Source organism: Coturnix japonica, chromosome 3 (assembly GCF_054131305.1).
Source record: "Coturnix japonica strain WE chromosome 3, WE-NBRP24, whole genome shotgun sequence".
Classification (NCBI taxonomy): Eukaryota; Metazoa; Chordata; class Aves; order Galliformes; family Phasianidae; genus Coturnix; species Coturnix japonica.
The window spans coordinates 67,351,806-67,373,572 of NC_140665.1; the positions used below are offsets into that span (position 1 = coordinate 67,351,806).

Genomic DNA, 21,767 nt, shown 5'->3' on the forward strand with positions numbered 1-21,767 from the left:
CCCCTGAGCAGTATGTGGGAGGAAAACAGAATGAGAATGAGTTTATGTAGAAGGACTCCTTTAACAAACACACATTCAGTTAAGAAAATAAAAAAAGGACCATTTCCATCTTCCATAAATCGTAAGCTTTGTGAAAGTGAATTCTAGAATTGAGAACGAGTGTTTTTAATAAGTGTATATACTGAACTGGATAGGTATGGTGGCAAGGGCATGTGAGTAACAAGAGGGAAGGTTATTTTTGGTGTGATCAGAGTGTGTAAAAAAATTAATGTAAATGACCTTTAAGGATTTCAGCATTTGCTCTTCTTTGAATTCTGCTTGGCATACACGAGCACAGACAAAGAATATCTGTTTCTTTTATTTGTTCTGTACACACTCTTGCCATATTATCGATTATTAGCTGTGCATGTTTATCACATAAAGGACTTGAGTATGAGTCAATTAATAGAGAATGTAACTGCTGAAGTTAAGTTTATATTTAGATGGCAAACAACCTTCCTTTAAACAAATGGGTAAAGCAAAGTGCAAATCCTTTGACTTTTTGAGCAAGAACAAATATTATAATAATTTGTCCCTGGAGAAATCTAAGGAAGCTTTCTATATACATTTCCTTGTTCTTTAGCTTTTGAAAGAATAACAATAGCGGTACCATGTAGTGATAAAGCTGTGCAGCAATAAAATGGATTAGGTATTTAATTATGGCTAATCTATGTTGATGATATAGTACATACAAGTTCCAGTTGCCCTCTTCACATTACATTGTGCATCTGGCTGATTAGAAGCACAAATTGAAGTATGCAATTTGTTTGAAAGATTATTTCACAAATAAATGCCATATTGATGAATGTTTTACATAATGATGTGGTAAATGCAATTTAGAATAAATTAACAGTTAATTGTATCTGCAGTCTTCATCTTTAAATTATTACTATTTATAGCTTTGTGTACTACGAGATTTAAAATAGTTGCATCAGCACTGTGATAGCATTCTGTGTGGTGAGTTGGACTTTGAAAGCCCTCCTTCCTAGCATATTAAACAGGCTTTGGGGAAGTTGTGTTTCAGATGGAATCATAGCTCTTACAGTGTTCTGGGACAATCACAATGAAATATTTATATTGCTTTATATAAGAATCCTTTTTATGACCTGTTTCTGGGACACTAGGTCTCACCTTTTGTTTCCCAGTCAATAGGAGCACCCTTACATTTTATACCCACACCTCCAGCCCTGCTTTTCCTAAGTATTTCTCTCAAATCCACCTGTTTGGACATGTGGCAGAGTCCTCTCCTCTGCCCAAGGTACATGACTTGTATCTCTCAGGTGAATAATAAACTGTGAAAGTAATTACAGTAGCAATTCTGCACATCTTTACTCATTTCACACACAGAATCACAGAATCACAGAATTGTAGGGGTTGGAAGGGACCTCTAGAGATCATCGAGTCCAACCCCCCTGCCAAAGCAGGCTCCCTACACCACGTCACACAGGTAGGCGTCCAGGCGGGTCCTAAATATCTCCAGAGAAGGAGACTCCACCACCTCCCTGGGCAGCCTGTTCCAGTGCTCCGTCACCCTCACTGTAAAGAAGTTCTTCCGCACATTCGTGCGGAACTTCCTATGCTGTACTTTCATCCCATTACCCCTAGTCCTGTCCCCACGCACTACTGAAAAGAGACCAGACTCACCACTATGGCTCCCACACCTCAGGTATTTATAAACCTGGATCAAATCCCCTCTCAGCCTTCTTTTCTCAAGGCTAAACAGACCCAGTTCCCTAAGTCTCTCCTCATAAGGGAGATGCTCCAGGCCCTTCCCCATCTTAGCGGCCCTCCGCTGGACTCTTTCCAAGAGATCCCCGTCTTTCTTGTACTGTTCTTGGGAGCCCAGAACTGGACACAATATTCCAGATGAGGCCTCACCAGGGCAGAGTAGAGGGGGAGGATCACCTCCTTTGACCTGCTGGACACGCTCTTTTTAATACACCCCAGTATGCCACTGGCTTTTTTGCTACAAGGGCACACTGCTGGCTCATGGTCAATCTGTCGTCCACCAGGACGCCCAGGTCCCTCTCTGCAGAGCTCCTCTCCAGCAGGTCTTCCCCCAGCCTGTACTGGTGCATGCAATTATTTCTACCCAGGTGCAAGACTCTACACTTGCTTTTGTTAAACCTCATCCGGTTTCTTACTGCCCAGCTCTCCAGCCTGTCCAGGTCTCACTGAATGGCAGCACAGCCTTCAGGTGTGTCAGCCAATCCTCCCAACTTCGTGTCATCAGCAAACTTGCTGAGGGTGGTCACTATCCCCATATATATAGAGATAATGAAATCTCTATTTCATTAGAGGAATGACTTGTACAAGTAAGTGTATCTGTCTTTCTTTAATACTTGAGATGAGGCATGCTGACTTTAACCAGGTATTTTTTATTTTTTACTTTTTTCCTTCAGTAGCTGTAAAAAGTAGAAACAGATCTGACCTGCTGCTTTTTCCTTGCATTCCTCTGCATTAATAGGAATTTTGTCACTTCTGGTGCACAGAACTGAATTCCACCTCATCTATTCAGTCTGCAAAGCATTTTTCCTAGGACTAGAAAACCTTCCATCACTGACGTGATTTGATCAGCAAAGTAAATATATAATAGAATTGTTTTAATCAGTCAAAATTCTCAAGGAGCACATGCCTGAAAGAAAAAAAAGCATAAAAGGATTCCTCTTGAACTATTCAATGCAATATTCTGTTTGTTTGCCATAGTTTTTATTGCAGAGTTGTCTCCCTGGAACACTGTTTATATATTTCTTGCAAATAGGAGACAGGCTTTTCCAGGTGTCCACAATACGCTTCTGCAGTTCTTCTTTGTTCATGTAGGGGCTTTCTTAGCTACCATTTATTTAATTCACTCCAAATTTCTATGCTTGTATTTAAACCAGGTGACGGTAATGGCTGAGGCACTAAAACTGTGTGCCAGAGTCTGCAGCCGCTGCTTTTTTGAACCCAGTTTTATTTGCTAGAGTGAGGATTAAAGACGGCAGCTCAGATCCACAGGAGAGAACATAACAGTCATTAGTTTAAATGCATGCCTACTGATGGTCTCAGGCAGTGTGAAATTCAGGACTGCAAGGAACAACCCGTATTCCAAGTAAGAAATGTGACTTGAAATGCTTTCCACTTCATCCTTCTCCCATTCAGTGTGCTGGCTGCTATGGCCTTTGGAAACTTGCTGCTTCCAAATGCTGAATTACAGATCTTGTAAAATGATTGTCTGGGGGTGAGACATGTTGAGCAGCAGATTTAGCAGCAATAGCTAAAGCAATTACTATCTCCATCTGCCTGCCTCGACTCCATTGACAAAAGTTCCAGGGCCCACTACAGGGATTCTTACTCCTAAAATGCCACAGTTAATGGCTCAGGGTAAACTGCGACAGATTTCACTTTGCACAGAAGAGCAGGACTGTGTGCTGGAGCAGAGGTGTTCTTGCTTGAGAGGATGTTCACACTTTATCCTTGCTCTGCCCCTTGGCACCTTGAATGGCACAAACAAGGCTTGTGAACAGCACAAGCAGCTCTGGGTGCCCATGTACCTTTTGGGGTCAGACCCAGGGTACTTCTATAGGGCACAGGGGTGGAAAGTACTGATTGTGGCACTGAGGGTTAAAGTCAATTACACTGTTATAGTTCAGAAGGCTGAATGTGAGCAAGGCCATTGGAAGAGTGTCTGCTGGTTTTACCACATGGCATTTATATCTAGTCTATGAATTGTATCAGTGATTGTACAGAAGAAGCAGGCCACACAGTTGAGCTGCTTCCAAATGGTACTCTTCCACATTGTCATGGAACACAAGCATAGACTTAGTTTAGTGATGGAACTTGGCAGATCAGGATGGTGATTGGGCTTGATAATCTTAATTGTCTTTTACAAACTGGATGATTCTATGATTCTGTTATTCTGCCAGTGGCTCAGTACACAACTGAGTGTTGAATTGGCTCCCACTCTTCTAACAGCAGCAGCATGTTCCTTCAGCAGGTTTACAGTTTTACTGGCTCTGTTTCTGTTTCCTTAATCTGTTGCATGTTTGTTCTGTGCAGCATCTCTGCACTGCTGATTCTCATGCTGTTTCACTGTAATTACCATGTGATGCAACAGGTGTGATAGGTTACTTAGCTGCTTCTGTAGTAGGCTCTTCCCTCTACTCTAAGGTGCTCTTGCTAGTTCATATTCACACGCACACAAACATGGCATTTCAAAATGTCCTAAATTAAGTGTTAACAAATAAATCTCCTTTGTCCGTTCAACAGTGGCAAGTATCTGTTTAAAATCTAATTCTCCTTCCCTCACCTCTCTTTTGTACTTTACAGCATGGGCCAGGCTCCAGCACACATGTTCGTACTCAGTAGGTTACTTCAGAGGCAGCCCCCTCACTTTGATGACACTATTTATGGAGGCAGGCATTGCTCTGTGCGAACAAGGGTACAGAGTCTGACCCCTCCGGAGGCTTGTGAAGACTGCAGTCTGGAGTCAATCCCATGATCTTAAACACACTTACACAATTTATTTCTCTTGTTGTTTTTTTTTGCTGTCGTCCACTTAGTGCAATTAAATCACAGAAGTCCTGATTTACTAAATAACTTGAGCGCATGTGTTGTGGTTTAAAACTAGCAGGCAGCTCAACACCTCACAGCCTTTTGCTCACCCTCCCCTGGTAGGGAGAGAAAAGGCAAAAGTGTGAGAACTCACGAGCTGAGACAAAGACTGTAGAGATAAAGGTAAAGCAAAAGCTGTGCACACAATCAAGGCAAAACAAGGAATTCCTTCACTATCTCCAATCTGCAGGCAGATGTGCAACTACTTCCAGGAAAGTGGGGCTCATTGCAAGTAATGTTTCTTGGAGAGGCAAACACCACTACTCTGAACATCCCTCTTCATTCTTATTTCCCTCAGATTTTACTGCTGAACAGGACACCATATTGTACAGAATATCCCTTTGATCAGTCTGAGTCAGCTGTCTCAGCTGTGTCCTCCCTCAACTCCTTGTGCACTCCCAGCTCCTTGCTGGATGGACCCCATGAGAAGTAGAAAAAAAATCTGAAGCTGTCTAAGCACTGCTCAGCAACAATTAAAACATCAGTGAGTTACCAGTCCTAAATCCGAAATACAGCACTACCAGCTGCTAGGAGGAAAATTAACTCTACTCCAGACAAAACTGGGAGAACATGGCTGGCTCTAAAAGTGCTTAGGCATAGCTTTCAGTGCATGATTATATGCTTGTGCACTCTGTTTTGAAATAAATAACTAAATAAAAACACACACAAACACAAAAAACCCAACAAACCTTAGGCACACACTTAGAAATAAGAATATTTCTTGTCTTTGCCAAATAGAGATGGCTGGAAGGCTGTGTTCATTACTATGTTGAATTGGGACTTAATGAAGACCAGCTGGAGTTTTTCAGCTACAAACCACTGTGTATAAATCTCTAGGGCAGCAATGTTGAAAATAACAGCTATTATCTGCTGAAGTTTCAGTGCAACTATGGAAACTCAAATGCCTGGTTAAATCAAGTCTGGCGATATCCCCTAGTATTGTGCAGCTACTTTGGCATCACCTACAGTGAAGATCTTTAAACCCATCCCCATGTTCATCCTTCTCATATCTGTGCTTTTGGTGAGAAAGCCAATATGGAGAGCCTGCCCTGAGGGCAGCTTTGTTACAAGTAGCCTGTGGCTTTCAGTTCTCTCTGTACAATGTTGGCAGCTTGCAGCTCAGACTGTTGGTACAGAAAACTCTCTGACTTACTTAGGACATGGTTAATGGAAACCCACCCAAAGGCATTACATGCTGTTTTTCTCTTGCTGTTTCCAAAGACTGTTTTGTGCACAGAACAAATAAACAATCTTTAATGACTGTTTCACAAGGCATTCACAACTAGAATATTTGCTCAAATAAAATCTGGATATGGCGATAAATAATCTACTAGCTTTTAAAAATTATTTTTATTTTACTAGCATTTGCAACCAAACTTCTGAATTTTGTTCCCACAAATAATTTTGTTGATTCTAAGCTGTGTAGGAGAGTTAGAAAAAGTATCATCTGTTGAAAGATAATCAACCACCTTAGTGCTTCCTGTGAAAAACAGCAATGAGATTGGAGGTGTGGCTTCATTTCAAAGTAAATTGTGTGCCGCAGGTGTGTAACTTAACATGGGAGTATGCAATCAGGGCTTCCATTCTTCTGTTATCTAAAAAGTTCAAGAGAGCAGTAGGAGAGAAGATGTATGGCACCACTGCCATGGGTATGATATGCTGGATGATTTGCTGCAAATGTGCTACAGAAATGGTCACCAAAAGCACAAAAAATATCATATATTGTAAAAAGCTGAATTTGTTGTGTGAGCCTAAATCAAAAGTATGGTTAGTTCAATGACAGCTTATCTGCAGTGTTGGTCCAAAGACCACTGTAGGTTGTCAGTGGAGCTAATCTGTATGCGTGCTGTGGACTTTTGCACCGGAGCATTGAGTAGCCTGGTTAGAGACTCTTCCAGGCACCTAGATTATGTGTGTATGTACACTGATAGATGTACATGCGAAGCAGTGAAAGCAGATCGACTAAAACCAGCCATGGTCCACCTGCCTGTTTGTGACAAAGCAAGGACCAGGAGAACAAAGGTGCTAGCCAGATGATAGATTTATATTTCATAAGAAGGTTGTAGATAAAGACTATTAAAAATTCTATTTTCTGAATTTGACAGCAGTGAGTTTAGCAGTAACTGTACAATATATGGTATTTTAATTTACTCTGTGACCCAGAGGGTCTAGGTAGTCAACCTAACACAGGTTATATTGTACAAATTTTAACATTAAATGAACTCAGTTAGAAGAATCATAGAACATTCCAAATTGGAGGGAACTGCCCAGGGGAAGCTGTTCTGGTGCCTGACAAACTACTGGTGAGGAGCCTTTTCCTAATCCCCAGAAGAGCATGGGGCCTCAGCTGCTCCTCATACATCCTGCCTTCCAGGCCTTTCACCATCTCTGTAGCCTTCCATTGGATGCTCTCTAACAGTAACTTGCATGATAGCTCATAACAAACAGGGCAACGTGCTTCTGTGCCATGGGACCAAGTTGATCAGGAGAAGCAGGCTAGAATGATGAACAAGTATATTATGAGACATGCAGATAGGAAATTTGCCAAGAGACTACTAACAGAATGAATAGTGAACCAATTTTTCAAGCACTTTGTTTTTTCTCTGATAAACTGTTCTCTGATCACAAAAGCTAATCAGAAAGTCTGTCAAATGAGATATAATCCATCTTCTCAAAGAAGATTAAATTATCACAGTAAAGCTAATTAATTTTTTTTATGCGTTCACCTCAGGATTTTAGGAAGGTTCTTGCAACAAAAGCTTTAATTATGGGGAACACAGAGGAGCTGATCAAACATTATATATCAATAGATTAACATTTACAGCAAACTGTTAAAAGTAATAACAAGTTGTCAGGACGACTCTTCACTACACTGTTTTAAAGTAACTGAAGTACGAAATTACTGACTAATTATGGTGTACAGCGTAACATAAGAAGCTAAACAGGATCAGATACATACTGACGGTGACTGCAGCAAATACTTTGGAAAGAGTTTTAAAACAGGGCAAGAATGCCGTAATGCTTCCCCAGAACTTTCTTTCAGCCTTCAAAAAATTGAAAGGACAGCCTATACAGAGGTGATACCTTTGAGTGTATTCATTGTCAGTGTTTTGCTGTGTTGATAGCCCACCCTTCTTGCATTAGAAGAAAGAGTGAACAGCTGTTTCCTACATATTTTTTTCTGTATCACTCCCAGTCTACACCTCCTTCTTTGTTCTTCTGTTATCTCTTTTTCCTCCTAAGGAATCTCCTTATCTGTTCCACATAGAGAAGCTGTTCCAAGACCATCATCCTTGTTGTCTCACTCTGAGGTTTTCAAATGGTGTGATCAGAATGTACAATATTTTTATCCAATCTTGTGCCATCACTTCAGTCACTGTTACAAAACATAGAATAGTCCTTTTTTTCTTTAAAGTTGTTTCCTGTTTCAACCATTCTCTTAGCCTGGAGCAAGTCTGAGGCTCTTATCTCTAAAACAGTACCTAGATTTTAAAGTGAAAACACCTAGCGCCCTTAATGAAAATCATGAAGAGCTCTTTTTGGCGGCCACATTGCTTGCATTACTGTACTATAGTAAATTTCAAGATTTAAAAACTTGTTATTATATAATTTCTGGCAAACAATCATCATCAATCTTTCTCAAATTCTTTCATCAAAGCCTGTCACTTAGCTATAGATTGTACTATTTCAAACAATTTCTGCTCAGTTGGGTACACAAAAACAGCAGTATTACATGTATTCAGTCAAGTATTTTTATTCGTAGAATACAACTCAAATTTATTTTAGCAGCTTAAATAAGTGAGTTTAATGTATACTTAGTGAAGCATTACACTAGCTAGGGCTTAAGCAGATTAGAAATAAATGACTGCAATTAAAGAACATGTCCATGAAATTCGGTGTGTAATAGGCATGAATGAACTGTTTGCATACCAACTGTAAAGAAACCTTTTATTATTAACTATGTGGAAGAGGTTCAATCAAGGATTAATTGTATAAACATAGTAAAAACATCTGTATTAAACACATGAGAATTTTGAAATAATAAAAACATGCTTTACTTCAATAGTGATATGAGTATTGCTCTCAGACAATGTGTTTTATCTTTTCCATTTATATATATATAATTATATATTATATATATATGTATATATATATATATTTATTTTCCCCTTTCTTGCTTGTGGTAGATATGCAGCCAAGGGCAGCATCTGAGATTTAGTTTGGTAACATTAGCTACCATATGCATTGGTAATGATAGATTATTCCTTCAAACAAAAACTGGTTTAATAAGCGAGACAGACAGAAAATAATCCACACAGGAAGTGATTCCCACAGAAAAGTATTTTTTTTACCCAATTTTTACAGTTGGAATTCATAAAGATTAAGGTAGGGATTCTCAGAAGTGATAAGATCTGGGCTAAATTTGACCTTATCCAAATTAGGAGTCCCACTGGCTGCCTTGAGGGTAAGCTTAGGCAAGTGCCAAGTGCTTTCAAAAACCGGGTGATACATGATTTGCGCAGTATGACACCAGCAGTCGATGGGAGGGTGAGAGTTCAATTCAGATCAACTGGTTACTAGATCAGTATCTTAAGGGTGTCAGAGGTATTCAAGGTAACATTCCTTTTCTTTCTTTTTTTTTTTTTTTTTTTTTTAAATGCATAAAAATATTAAGAAGATTGAGATGGGAGTCTAACCTATGTAAGAGTAGTCTGTTGTACTGTTGTCAGTCTGGTTTTCTCTAAAATAGAAAGTCTTACATGAGTATATCAGAATTTACGCTTGTGTAGCACAAATTCCTGTGGGGTTCCTCTGTACTTGTACATGCACGTGCACTGAAGTGGCATTATTTTAAATGGAATGGCTGAAAAGGAGAATGTGGCAGAAAAAAAATAAGATTGTTTAAAGTTTCATTTAACGGGCCTTGGTTTATCCAGAAATATTACCTGAGTGTTCAGGTGAACTTAATGGAAAACTCCAAATGTTTGCAAAGAAGTCACTGCAGTGTTTTAATCAAGGGTGACACTTATGGAGATGAGTCACAGAGTTCTGCAAGGTTAAACATGCCTTCTGATAAAATGCTGCACTGGGCTCTGTTTTTAACTATTTCGTAGCCACTCAGAAAAGAAAGCATTGTAAGCTATTCCCTTTAATTCCAATTGCTTGTTATCAGGCAGATTATGACATATACAAATCCTTATAAGCTCCTGTCAAATACACTTCTCCATTTAGCATGACATTTACTAAATATACACCAAACATGACTTCTAGATGATTGTGTTCCTGGGCACATTTGGTAGAAAGCACTCCCAGTATAAATGAATGTTACAAAATTAAAATCAGTTCTCCATATTTTATTTATTTTATATAAAGCATTTTTGTCAGTGCTATATGTAACTAAAGACGATCATTATCTTTCTATATAATTACCCTAAGATATCGTAGGCATTTTATTCACAAACAATAATAAATCCCTGGTGCATATTTTTTTTATCTAGAAAATCTAGTAAATAAAGAGCAATGTAAAAAGAGTTCCTTTTGGAGCCAGAGATGGCTAGACATGTGGCTGGGAATGACAGACTGTACCTTCAGACTGCTGAAAGTTCTGCTACACCATGATTATTTAGAGGGCAGGACATTTTATTTAACTCCAACTGACAGTTAAATAACTGCACTCTGAGACGAAAAACCAATCAGGGAAAATATAAAATTTTTCTGACAGTAGCTCTCTAGAAGATATCCTTAGGCATTTATGTTACATGGTCTGAATAGGAGACTTCATGCTTCAATTTTCTTGAATATATCAAATCCTTTAATTGAACTTCCTGGTTTGGATTGCTCTATCTTTAAGAGCAAATACAGAAACATGATATCATGTGCGTGAATCTCATGGCTGAAGAAGCTGTAAACTTTAAGTCAACAAGATGTAAACAGCTACTGTTGCTTATGCTATTTATGGGGATAAATAGGTGCCTGGCACTCAGTGAAGGGATCCGATATACAGATACTTCTCCAACTAGATGCAGTGCTTAACCATTAAGTGTCCTAGTGATAAACAACCACTTGAGAGATTTCTGGAGAGTCTTTCCAAATAACCTGGTGAGCTTCGTGGGGCTTTTCCCTCTGTAAATTTTAAGGTAGACCACCAATTACTGATGGAAAAACTGAGGCAACGGAGTATCTCTGAGATCACACAACTGAACAACAGTGTGGTTTCATAGGTTCATAGCCATGAAGTTCAAGAGATTTTTTTCCCACTTCAGAATAGTATCATGAAGTTTGATTTCTTATAGGAGTGAAGAGATGCATTGCTACTGTGATTGGTTCAGGAATATGATACGGGGATTGCAAATGCTTCTCCTAACATGTGTCGTGAACAGGTCGAGGGCTTTGTAAACATTTCTGAGACACACTGTACATGAACAGAGAACACAGCAGATGAGGAAACTGTCTGTTTTGTTGTACCATCTGCTGATTTAGAAAGCCATGAACATGACAAACAGCCAGAATCTGTTCTCTTCTCGCTCATCTGCTGAATGGCACTGTCAGCATTGCATAAGCTGGAGTGTAAAAATGTTAAAAGTTGCAAACATTGTTTAAGAGTAGAAAAATAATATATTGCAGTATTGTCATCAGATTTGCATGAGGAAGTGCAGGGCTTTAACCACCCTCATTGCTGATTTTCACTGGACCGCAGCAACTCTGCAAAATAGGCTGAACATTAATGATACTGACACATTTAGTTTAAAGTCATACTTCATGTACTGTTACACTGACAGAAAAAAATAATTTTCTCAATTTCTTAAATGCAGACAGCATTCATATATTCTCTTTTAATAAAAATTTTTGTGAAGTAGAATAAATTATAAACATGTATAATGTGCTCACAAGAGATAATAGTGTTACCAATTAAAATCACACCTTGATTATTTTGCATGAACAGTGCTTTCCACTTTACTTCAGCGGTATGAACAATTGTAACCATGATGTAGTAATTTGCTCCATTTAGGTCATCTAATGCTTTTACTTTCAGCTTGTATTTTGTTTATTACATTAATAAGTATGATAGAGATGAATGGTAGAGATGTAGGTTATCCCATGTTTGTCAGGGCTGTATGGTCACGGTACCTTGCTATGATTTCCACGGACAGCATGATTATTACACAGTCTTCAGATTATCAATAGAGAGATACCTGAGAATAAGAGTAAGATCTGTTTCCAGTTGTATAGTGGTGTTTTGACTGCTTCTGGACAGTATGAAATGAAAGATGTTTCTAATGCAATAACTTAATGTACGAAGACTGAATTTCTGTAAATTTCTTTAGAGCATCTAATGAGATCTTTTAATGAAAAAAATGCTTTGTAAATATTTGTCTCTCCACTAATTATTGATGTATGTTCAGCTACTGTATATATATCTTATTCTTCCTTTCTCTCTGCTGAGATGTCAGTGTAAACAGGCACTTTTCCTCACAGCTTTTGCAGACTTTTCAATGGGCAGAGCATTCTTTCTTGTTCTGAAAGTTCCCATCTTGTTTTGGAGGTTTTGCTGCTTATCAGAGTACATGCATTAGATCTTTCTTAATTCTTGAGTGTGTTTGTCCTCCTTCTTAAGTTCTTTTGGTTCAGTCTGGATATTTATTTTTCACCAGTGGGTGTTATTTTATTCTTTCCTCTGGTTATGTTCTGTTAAGCTGCTCTTGCTATTTGAAAACTCTTTTTTTCTAGGTTTAATTTCTCTTGAATTAGGGAATCTTAACATTTTCAAAGTTAATATGCTATTAGCTTTCTAATGCTAATGTCTGTTCCCACTTTTGGTTTAGATTATTTATTAAGGTAGTCCTAAAGAACCTCCTGTTTCTTGAAGAAACACAACTATAGAAAACCTCAGTTTTTCTCTACAATTTTGTCTTGGACTTCTGCTACTAGTTCCAGAATTCCCAACACTATTTCTAGCAATACTCTCCCTCCTCCCACCCCCCCTTTCCTTTTCCTTTCAACAAGGCTGTATAGTATACTCTAATTTTCTTCAATTTCATGGTGAGTTCTATACATAGGCCCAGTTTCCACAATTATGTAAGCTTCTTTTGTTTGCCAGCAATACAGGAGCTGTGTTATTCTGTTGCTCATTCACTGTTCCTTTTTGTCTACATGCTAATCAGCCATTACCTCCTTTTCAAAATGCTGTTAACCAGACTTTTCGTCTTGCTTCACGTTGTAAATTTTGGCAGTGATAGTAGGCAGAAAGAATCTTCTGTTGCTGATTTGTGAGCACTCTTTACACAAGTGTTGCAGATCCAGCTGGCACACAAGTCATGGGCAGACAGATTGGTGTCTTCCATCAAACACTTCTGTCCTTCAGCTTTTGTCCTTCTCAGTCCATGCAGCTTGCTATAGCTAGATCCATTTAACAAAGAATGCTTTGTGCACAACATCCAGGTACTTTAATGCAGAGAAGTATAGTTGGTGTAGGCTTTGATCCTATTTTCTTTATTTTACCTCAAATACAACAACAATTAGGATCAAGGTTTACAATGGCATTGGAAGGTAAAGTAGGACAAGGTAAAGTAGAAATTCTGGGGGTTACAGCCAAGCAGACAATGGGAAACATCATATTTTATCAAGTGGATGATGTGCTTTGTCTTTTGATTTCTTTTCATTTACAGAGGAGCATGATAATTCAGTCTGTAGGTGACTGATACATTGACCATACCAGCCCCGTTCTCTGTGGGGGGAGAAGGGACAAGATAGAGAAGAAATAATACCTTTTTGGAAGCATATGCTTAGGAGTCAAAGAGAACCTAGAATTTCCATCCAACTGTGGAAAGAATAGCTGTTTCCTATCATGAAAAGGTGGAGGTCTTCAATGTGTTTCCCTTTGCAAAGAAGCATCACTTTGGTCTTGTCTGGATTCAGTTTGATCCATATGTTCTTCATTTAAGAGCTAATTTCCTGTAGATATTCTGATGTTTTATAGTGATGATAGTTGCATCAGAAAATGAGATAAATAGTAGATTGTCAGCAACATACTGTTAGCAACTGAACACATGCCATATCACTCTCTCTCTCAGCAGTCTCATATAGATAGATGTAGATTATATGGATCCTGAAGATGAGGACCTTGGAAGAAGGTGTTCATACCCACCACTTTTTTTTTTTTTTTTTAATTACTTGTCGAACATGAGATTCAGGACTACTGTGTTAATGTGACTGTGTAATAGTAGATACAATGGTCTGAGAACAGGAATCTGGAGACTGCAGTCTGTAGTTGGCGGAAGTTTTATAAATGCCTCCAGGAAGTTGTCAGAAATTCCATCTGCTGTTTGTACACCACTAGGAGTTCTGGTTCCTCTAGTCTGTTGCTTCACAGTACATATGGATATACTCAAATATTTTCATTTCTTGGTGGAACATCTCCTCCAACTGATGTTGAGAACCCATCTTCCATACTTTTTTTTTTTTTTTTAAACTTCTGGTATTTATCTTGGCCTGGTTTTAGTGGTGTTCTGGTATCTATCCTGTGTCTTCTGAAGGGTAGCTATGCTAGGATAGGGATGGCATTGATTCATGTCTTGATGATGCAAAAAATTCCAGGTGTTTCATCTGAGAGGAGAGCACAGATGTGTTCTTTTTCTACCCAGAAGCTTTACACTCAGCAACAAGAATTTCAATTTTTTTCCTACTTGTTCTAGGCAATTGGTTGCAAATAGTAGCTTTTGGTGTTTATTCCAATGTGTAGTGTTCTGGGAATGTGACTCCTCACCTTGGACATACTAAGGATTTAGGAAGGTAATATATGACAAGACCTAAGATTTTGGGGCAGATTTGACACACCTGTTTTTCAGATTTTTTATGGCCTAGAAGCATTCATTATACAGTGTAGTCTCTTAGATTTCAATGCTCAGCCTTTATACAGAATTTAAGAGTAGGATGGTAGTGTTGAAGTGATAATCTGTGGTCTTAATACTGAGGTGGTATATATTCAATTTTTTTTAAAGATTCTGACAAGAGAAGGCAACAGATACTGTCACGCACTAGAGATGGGTATATAATGGCAGGGCTTGTCTAGTAGAATGGGAGTCAAAAGATTTGGTATGTTATAAAATACAAAACATTTCGGTTTTGATCCATTCTGATTTGGGGATGTAACATCTTTTGCATCTGAATTTGAGACCACAGAACCCTTCCTCCAGTTATAATCAAATTAGCAGGGAGAATGTGTACATCGTGATGAGACTGACAGTTTTTATGACAACTGTTAATATCTCATGCTACTGCATGTTGAGTCAGCATCCATAGTAAAATTCTGGAGGCAAGCATGGAAAAGAGTAAAGGTTTCAAAAGATGTGGACAGGCTTTCTATATTCAGAACTTATAGCTGCAGGCATGGTGTTTGAAAAGCCAGTAATATAGCAGAATTTTAAAGGTAGATTTTGAAGAAATGATCACAAACATTTTCACTACATCAATAATTATGATTAGTGAACCTCTGCACATTATGCACTGGAAACAGCGTTATCAGCACAGTTCTAATCGCAGTGATTTGCTTCTGTGTGTTATGTATATACACATGGATACATACATGTAGCCTGCACTGTCAAAAAACAGCCTGTTCTACCAAGTTTGTTGGTTATTGGATGCAAACAAATTTTAGTGTAGAACTGGATTGAATAAATCATCTGTTCTGCAAGTTTATCTTTGGCTGTCCAAATACTCAGCCTATTTCATTTATTTCAGTGACTTACCAAGTTCATCCTTCTGCAGCTGTTTTTTAACTGAAAGGATTTCAGTGTACTGAGCTGTTATGTGCTCAGGTTGTAGTGAAATTCCTTTCTCTAAAAAACCGTAATGGCTTGCATCAATATATGTGTGATACTAGAACAAGATATTGTTTCTAAAGTGGGGTGAACAGTTTACTGTTATGAGAATGAATGAATTTAGGTTCAGATGGAGCATGGGGTAATGTCTGAATGAACATGTTGCCTCTTTGATTGCATAAGTGAAGCATTATTCTTTCCTTGCTCTCCTCCTTCTCTGCTGATTAACACAAAGGAAGAGAAAAGCCATGAATCCTTCCTCTTTTCCTCCAGGTAGGTAGGTGAGGGAGAAACTCTTTCTCTGCTCTGTTTAAATGAATCATTGTCAGAATAGGTTCCGTATGACTACATGAAAGCTGGAGAGCTCATTTCTTACTCCCCTGGGTACTGGCAGAAGCACAGATGTTTGCAGAGGGGTACAGTTTAAAGCACATGCCCTCATTATGGTTAGGAAAACATCATGAATAGTGCCAGTTTTCCTTTATTTTTTGTATTCATTGGAAAATTTGAAGAAACTAACACTGAATATAGTGAGTTGCTGTTATACCTAACTCCTCATAGAAAATGTCTGGTACTTTGTGAGTGTGTGCCATACCATTTAAATTACAAGATTTTTATTTCATTAACTGTTTCATCTGTCTGGAAAGCACTTCCAGTGTAAAAGGCTCTTCAAATAGAGGAATAAAAGCTCAAAAGATGCATAGAAAAAAAGATTCACAAATTTGCATCGATTCATCAATAATGACAGGTATAAAGTTAGTTTATAAATGTTTTCCATTAAAAAAAATGTTAATTTATTTAACCATCTGCATATGAAGGCTGTTATGTGCACCCCTACGTGTGCACCAGTATCCACATATATATACACATGTGGTAAGTTTATATCTGTATAGTTAAAAGTTTGAGGAAAATGCATCCTATTACTCAGCTCTGTGACCAGTGCAGAACTGTAGTAAAAGTCTCTGAAATTCCCAACACATTCAATTTTTTATTACTGAAAATGTAGATCAGGTTGATAATAGTTGAATACAAAAAGGAATCACATTTTCAGTATGAAAATAGTGCTATTGTTTAGTAAGCTATACTACATAGATATATTAGGGTGGTATACTGCATGGTTTTGCTCTTTTTCTTTAAAAATGTCTTTCTTTTCCACTCCCACTAAAAAGGAAGGTATGTTTCCCATTAAGATGTGAAGTGAATTTATTTTTCACTTTTGCCTTTTATATAGGGATACTGAATATAAAGGACTACAGCTCTCCCTGGATCAGGTCACAGCTACCAAGCCGGCATTCTCATACGCAAATTCAACTCCGACCATAACGGATAATAGAAAGGGAAGCAAATCTCGCCTCTCGAGCACAAAGTCAAAATCAAGGACATCACCGTATCCACAGGTAGTTGTCTTTAGAAAACAAAGTTAAATCTTTTTGAATATCTTGATTTTGACTGCTTTTTTAACCCATGCAATTAGAATGGGCCAATGAGTGCATTACTCAAAGGGAATAATAGACAAGAAGTTATAGGATGTTGAGACAGGAATACATTGCTTCAAACTGTTCCTAAAAAGCTGGAAATGGTTATGTTTCAGCATGCATAATAAATCCTAATCAACAACAATAATAGCATAGTGCTCTGAGTTAATAAGGAGAGAACAGAAGAATCAGTGAAAATTTTGCTTTTGAAATACTTGGTTTGAGAGGACTGGGAGTACTGCAGTTTATTGCAGTTTGAGGAAACTTGCTTTACCTTACTTTTTGACAATTCTTGCATATCCAGAAAGTTGCCAGATGTTTGACAGCAGTTTAACACTGAAATGTTAGTCAAAAGGACTGAGTTTTGAGTAGGGAAAGAAACAAGCTAGCTAGCTGAATTGGAAGAAGACAGCTTTGGAAGGGAGAAAGCACTGGTAGGTGGCCAGTGCTATCAGCAGACTTTAATTTCCCAGATTTCATTTTCATTCTTGGTGTTTTAGACACATGCCCCTGTTTATAGAATGGGCCAGATTCTACTGGGTCTCTGACCTGCAGCTTGCCTTACAGATCTATGCTACTGTTCCATAGACAGTGCCACAGAATTTGCACTATTACATTGCCATCCCAAATAAATCTGGTTTTTTGAACTAACCATTATGTTTCCTAAAAAAGTTGCATTTCAGCTCTTATTCCACTATGTGATGGATAGAAATGTATGCATTCATGATACAACATCGGGTAGCTATATATTTTCAAAATGTCCAGGTCAATATTAATCCAATAATGACACTGAGGACTGTAGTTTCTCTGTTCTAAACTTACTTCTGTGACTGTACAATGTCAGCACATTTGTCTACATCATTTTCTTGCTTTCTTTCCTTTTCACCTCAGAAGTACCAAGGGTAGGAAATTCAGAGGAATGATAGAAACTTGGAAGCTTAATTTTAAGAATCTAAATTTTCCAGACATTGTGACTGTTGTTCAAATATTTGTTCACATGTTTCTATGAGTTATTAAAGGGTAACATTTTCACTTGAGTGGTCTACAGCAAACAATTGTAATAAAGATGATTTAAATAATCAGTAAAATACCTACAATTAATTCTAAATTATATATTTTTAAAGAGGATTACCTTTGATTTATTGAAATTACCCTTTGTTTCAACTTTCGTGGTCCTCTCAGAAGTCCTTTACTTGCAGGGCAATTGCTACTGAAGATCTATAATTCTCCCAGCAAAGTTTGCTTTTTGCAACATATTTTTCATCAGTGCTTCATACTCTGTCTCCAAAAACTTCTTGAACTAGCAGTGAAACATTGAGACTGTTGGTTTATCAGGGACTACTGTCTGAAAGCTGAGTATATTTAGTCTCCAGTTTCACTTTGCATCCTTATTACCAACTGACTAATAGTAAAGTCACAGATTTTATCCTTCATAAGACAGCAGCAGCAGTAATTGCCAGTGTCTTGAAAAAATGGTTGTACCATTCATTGCAGCACATCACCACAAGCAACATTAGTAGCTTGGCTTTGCATCCCTCTTGAGCTTCTCAACCACTGAGCAAACTGTTGAAAGATTAAGAAAAGCTGTTGCAAAGAACATACAGCAGGTGGTATGGTCCATGTCCCTCGGTCTCCAGCCCACATTATTTGCCAGTCAGTAGTGGAGAATTAAAATGTGATTCAAAAGCCATGGCTGGAAATTGAGGGCATGGGTTTTGTTGTACAAAGGAACCTGATTTTTTTTTTTTTTTTTTTTTGTGGGTTTGTTATTGTGAAGGAAGGAAGCAAGTAATTTATTAGTAAAATAACAGCAGTGAGGAAAGTAATCTCTCAATGTTACAGCCATAGAGATTTTAAATATATGTTGCAGTTTTTTGGGGTTTTTTTTGTTTGTTTGTTTTTCTTTTCTTCATAGTGTTTAGTTTGCACTTCAGTCTTGATGAGAAAAGGGAATCACATGTGTTTTTGGGTGACGACTAAGAATCCACTCCCTTGGCAGCTGTGCAGCCCTAAGATAGCTAAATGAGATTTGTTTGTCTGTTTGTTTGTTTTAATTTAATTTTTTAAAATTTTAATTTATCCCCTCAAACCTAATGCAAAAACAGACATAATGCAACATGGTGTTTGTAGACTTTTTCACTGAGTTCATTAAATTGAAGGCACTGGTCATCATCTGATTAACTCTCATTGGTACTAGCTCAGTGGTCTTTCAGACTCTGTGAAACCTGTCCCAGGCAGCGATAGGGTGAGCAAAGAAGAAACTAGCTCAAAATTCATGGCACAGCTCAAGGATTTCCTAAAGCACTATGAACAGTGCTCTTACAGTGCTGTCCAACTAGAGTAAAAGGGAGATTCATAGGAGGTGCAAAAACTGGAAGGATGAAGACTTGATAGAGGTATGCAGGAAAAGGAAAACGAGTTGGTTAAAAGATATCTACGGTCATCAGCCATAATAATAGTAACAGCTAGGGGCTCCCAAAATCTAGTCCTGGACCTCATTTATTTTGTGTTATTAAAAGCTAGCCCTGGACCTCATTTATTCTGTAAACAGGAAGAAGCAGCAAGAGTGGAAAAACATTTTAATTGTGATCATCTGAACAGCCTCTTTGGAGTTTAGTCTCCCATTAATGACGATTATTTGAAGAAAATATTTAAAATTGTCTGTTGTCTGCCCCTAATGAAAATTTTTTATGGTTAGTCTGGATAAAGTTTTATCATTTCATATCTTATCTTGGTTCTTGGATAAAGATTATATAAATGTATTATTAAAATAATAATAATAATAATAATAATAGAAATGATATATATATATTTAGTATATCTGTAATGAGAAGGCATGTGTAGGAATGTACCCATTAACTACTGGATGGGGACTTTGATCTGTGTTACAGCATTCACAAATTTTTGGAAGTAATAGATTTCTCCGTTAGTGTATATTAATTATTGCTAACTTACCCCACAACTGATAGTGAAGGTAAGCTGATTTTATGGCTACCTTAAACAAATAATCTAGATTGATTCTGCTATCTACCACTACCAGGACATATTCCCTCCTCCTTAAAAGAACAAGGCAGAGACATCAGAATCAGGTTGAATTCTAGTCAGCCTTCCATTTATCATTTCTTTCTGTAGCCTAAGGCTGTGGTAACTTGTAGCATATTCAAAAGCAAAGCAAAGCTCTCTTTTTATAGTAAACATAACTCCTGATCTGGTGAAGAGTCACCAGCAGTGGGGGTTATTTTAATGGACATGCTGTATTGCTTTAATCTAAGCCTTTCACCATCTGTTCTGTCTATAATAGTGAATGCAAAAAGAACATATTTTACATTTCAGGATTACATTAGTAAAAAGTAAGATAAAAGTGATTTAAAAGCATGCATATGTTCTTAGTACAATGCTGCCCGCATCTGTGATTGTTTTTTCTCATGGTTAAGACACAAATCAAGAGGAAAGCTGTTAATGCTAATGTAGTGAAAGTTTTTCATGGAAAAATGGACTCTGAGAGAGTTTCACTGTGTATTTAGTGTTCATAACAATAAAAATCTGATCAGGCTGACGGAAAATTAGATAACTGTGACATCTATTGTTTGAACTTTTGACAGTGTGTGTGGAGAAGGCTGATGTTGCTGCATGTGACAGGATAAATGCTTAAGCCAGTCAGACACCTGTAAGAATGAGAAGTCAGGCAAAAGAATATGGCTCAAGAAATATTAAAATAATCTGGCCTAATTCACTCCATTGGGTTCCCTTAAAGTAATCTTGTCTTAGACACGAAATTGGTATTTTCCAATTTCCTTGCCCTTTCAGCCTTTCTGAAGACTTTTTTGGGGTAAAAGTTGCATCTGTGGTGGCCAATAGCTCATTCCTTTGTCAGCGCTAATCCTGCTGGTGTGTACTCACTGCATTTGTACAGGGAAACAACAATCTGGAAGACAGTTCCAGAGAGAAAGATTAAGAAAAACTGCTGCAAATCTCTGTTTCTGAGAGAACTGGGATTGTTTAGTGTGGAGGAGAGGAGGTTCAGGAGAGACATTTATTGTACTTCACAGTTACCTGAAAGAAGGTGGTGGAGAGGTGAAGGTCGGCCTCCTTTCCCTCTTAACTAGTGACAGGTCTAGAGGGAATGGCCTTAAGATGCACCATTGGTGATTCAAGTTGGATGTTAGCAAAAAATTCTTCAAAAGAGTGGTGAGTGACTAGAACAGGTTGCCCAGAGAGGTGGTCAAACACTGTCCTTGGAGGTGTTCAAGAAATGTTTAGAAATTGTACTAAGGGACATGATTTACTGGGGAAATATTGGTGGCTGTTGGAGGCTTGACTGGATGATCTTGGAGGTCTTTTCCAATCTTGGGGATTCTACGATTCTGTGATTTCTAATATTTGGAACAGCTGGAGGACCATTTGATTTATTTACCATTGTTTTCTATGCTAGAAAACATCTGAACTTACTTCAGATTTTGCCTGTCTGAAGAATTTCTTCAGAATGTTCTGTCTGCTGGTTAAACCTCACCAAAGAACAAAGCTAATAAATTCTACTGATAGAAGACAAAAAGCAAAAATGGCATAAAGGAAAACACCTTTTGTGAGACAGGACTGGGATGAAAAAAAAAATAAATAAATGTTTTCACTAGTTTTATTTGGCCAGAATATTCATTAAATCTAATTGTGTTTTCTCTGGTCTTTCATCACTTGGCATATGGAAGCCTAATTCTGACATGAGAGATAGTGTTTCCACTGCCATCTCAGTGAAGCAGTATCTTTGATCATCCTTACATTTCTCCCCCCATCAACTTGTCACGCATGCCTTTATTTGGAGTCTCCACCTGTCAACATCAGATTCCCA

General features: G+C 37.9%; 1 protein-coding gene across 2 annotated transcripts in view; it reads left to right on the forward strand.

Moving 5' to 3' along the window:
* The window catches only part of SIM1 (SIM bHLH transcription factor 1), a 41,766-nt gene that overhangs the window by 14,037 nt on the left and 5,962 nt on the right, over nucleotides 1-21,767 (forward strand). For both annotated transcript variants that reach the window (XM_015858867.3, XM_085541858.1), the window contains exon 9: nucleotides 16,681-16,846. In XM_015858867.3, the coding sequence (XP_015714353.1) occupies nucleotides 16,681-16,846 (166 nt within the window). The remainder of the gene's footprint in view (nucleotides 1-16,680; nucleotides 16,847-21,767) is intronic.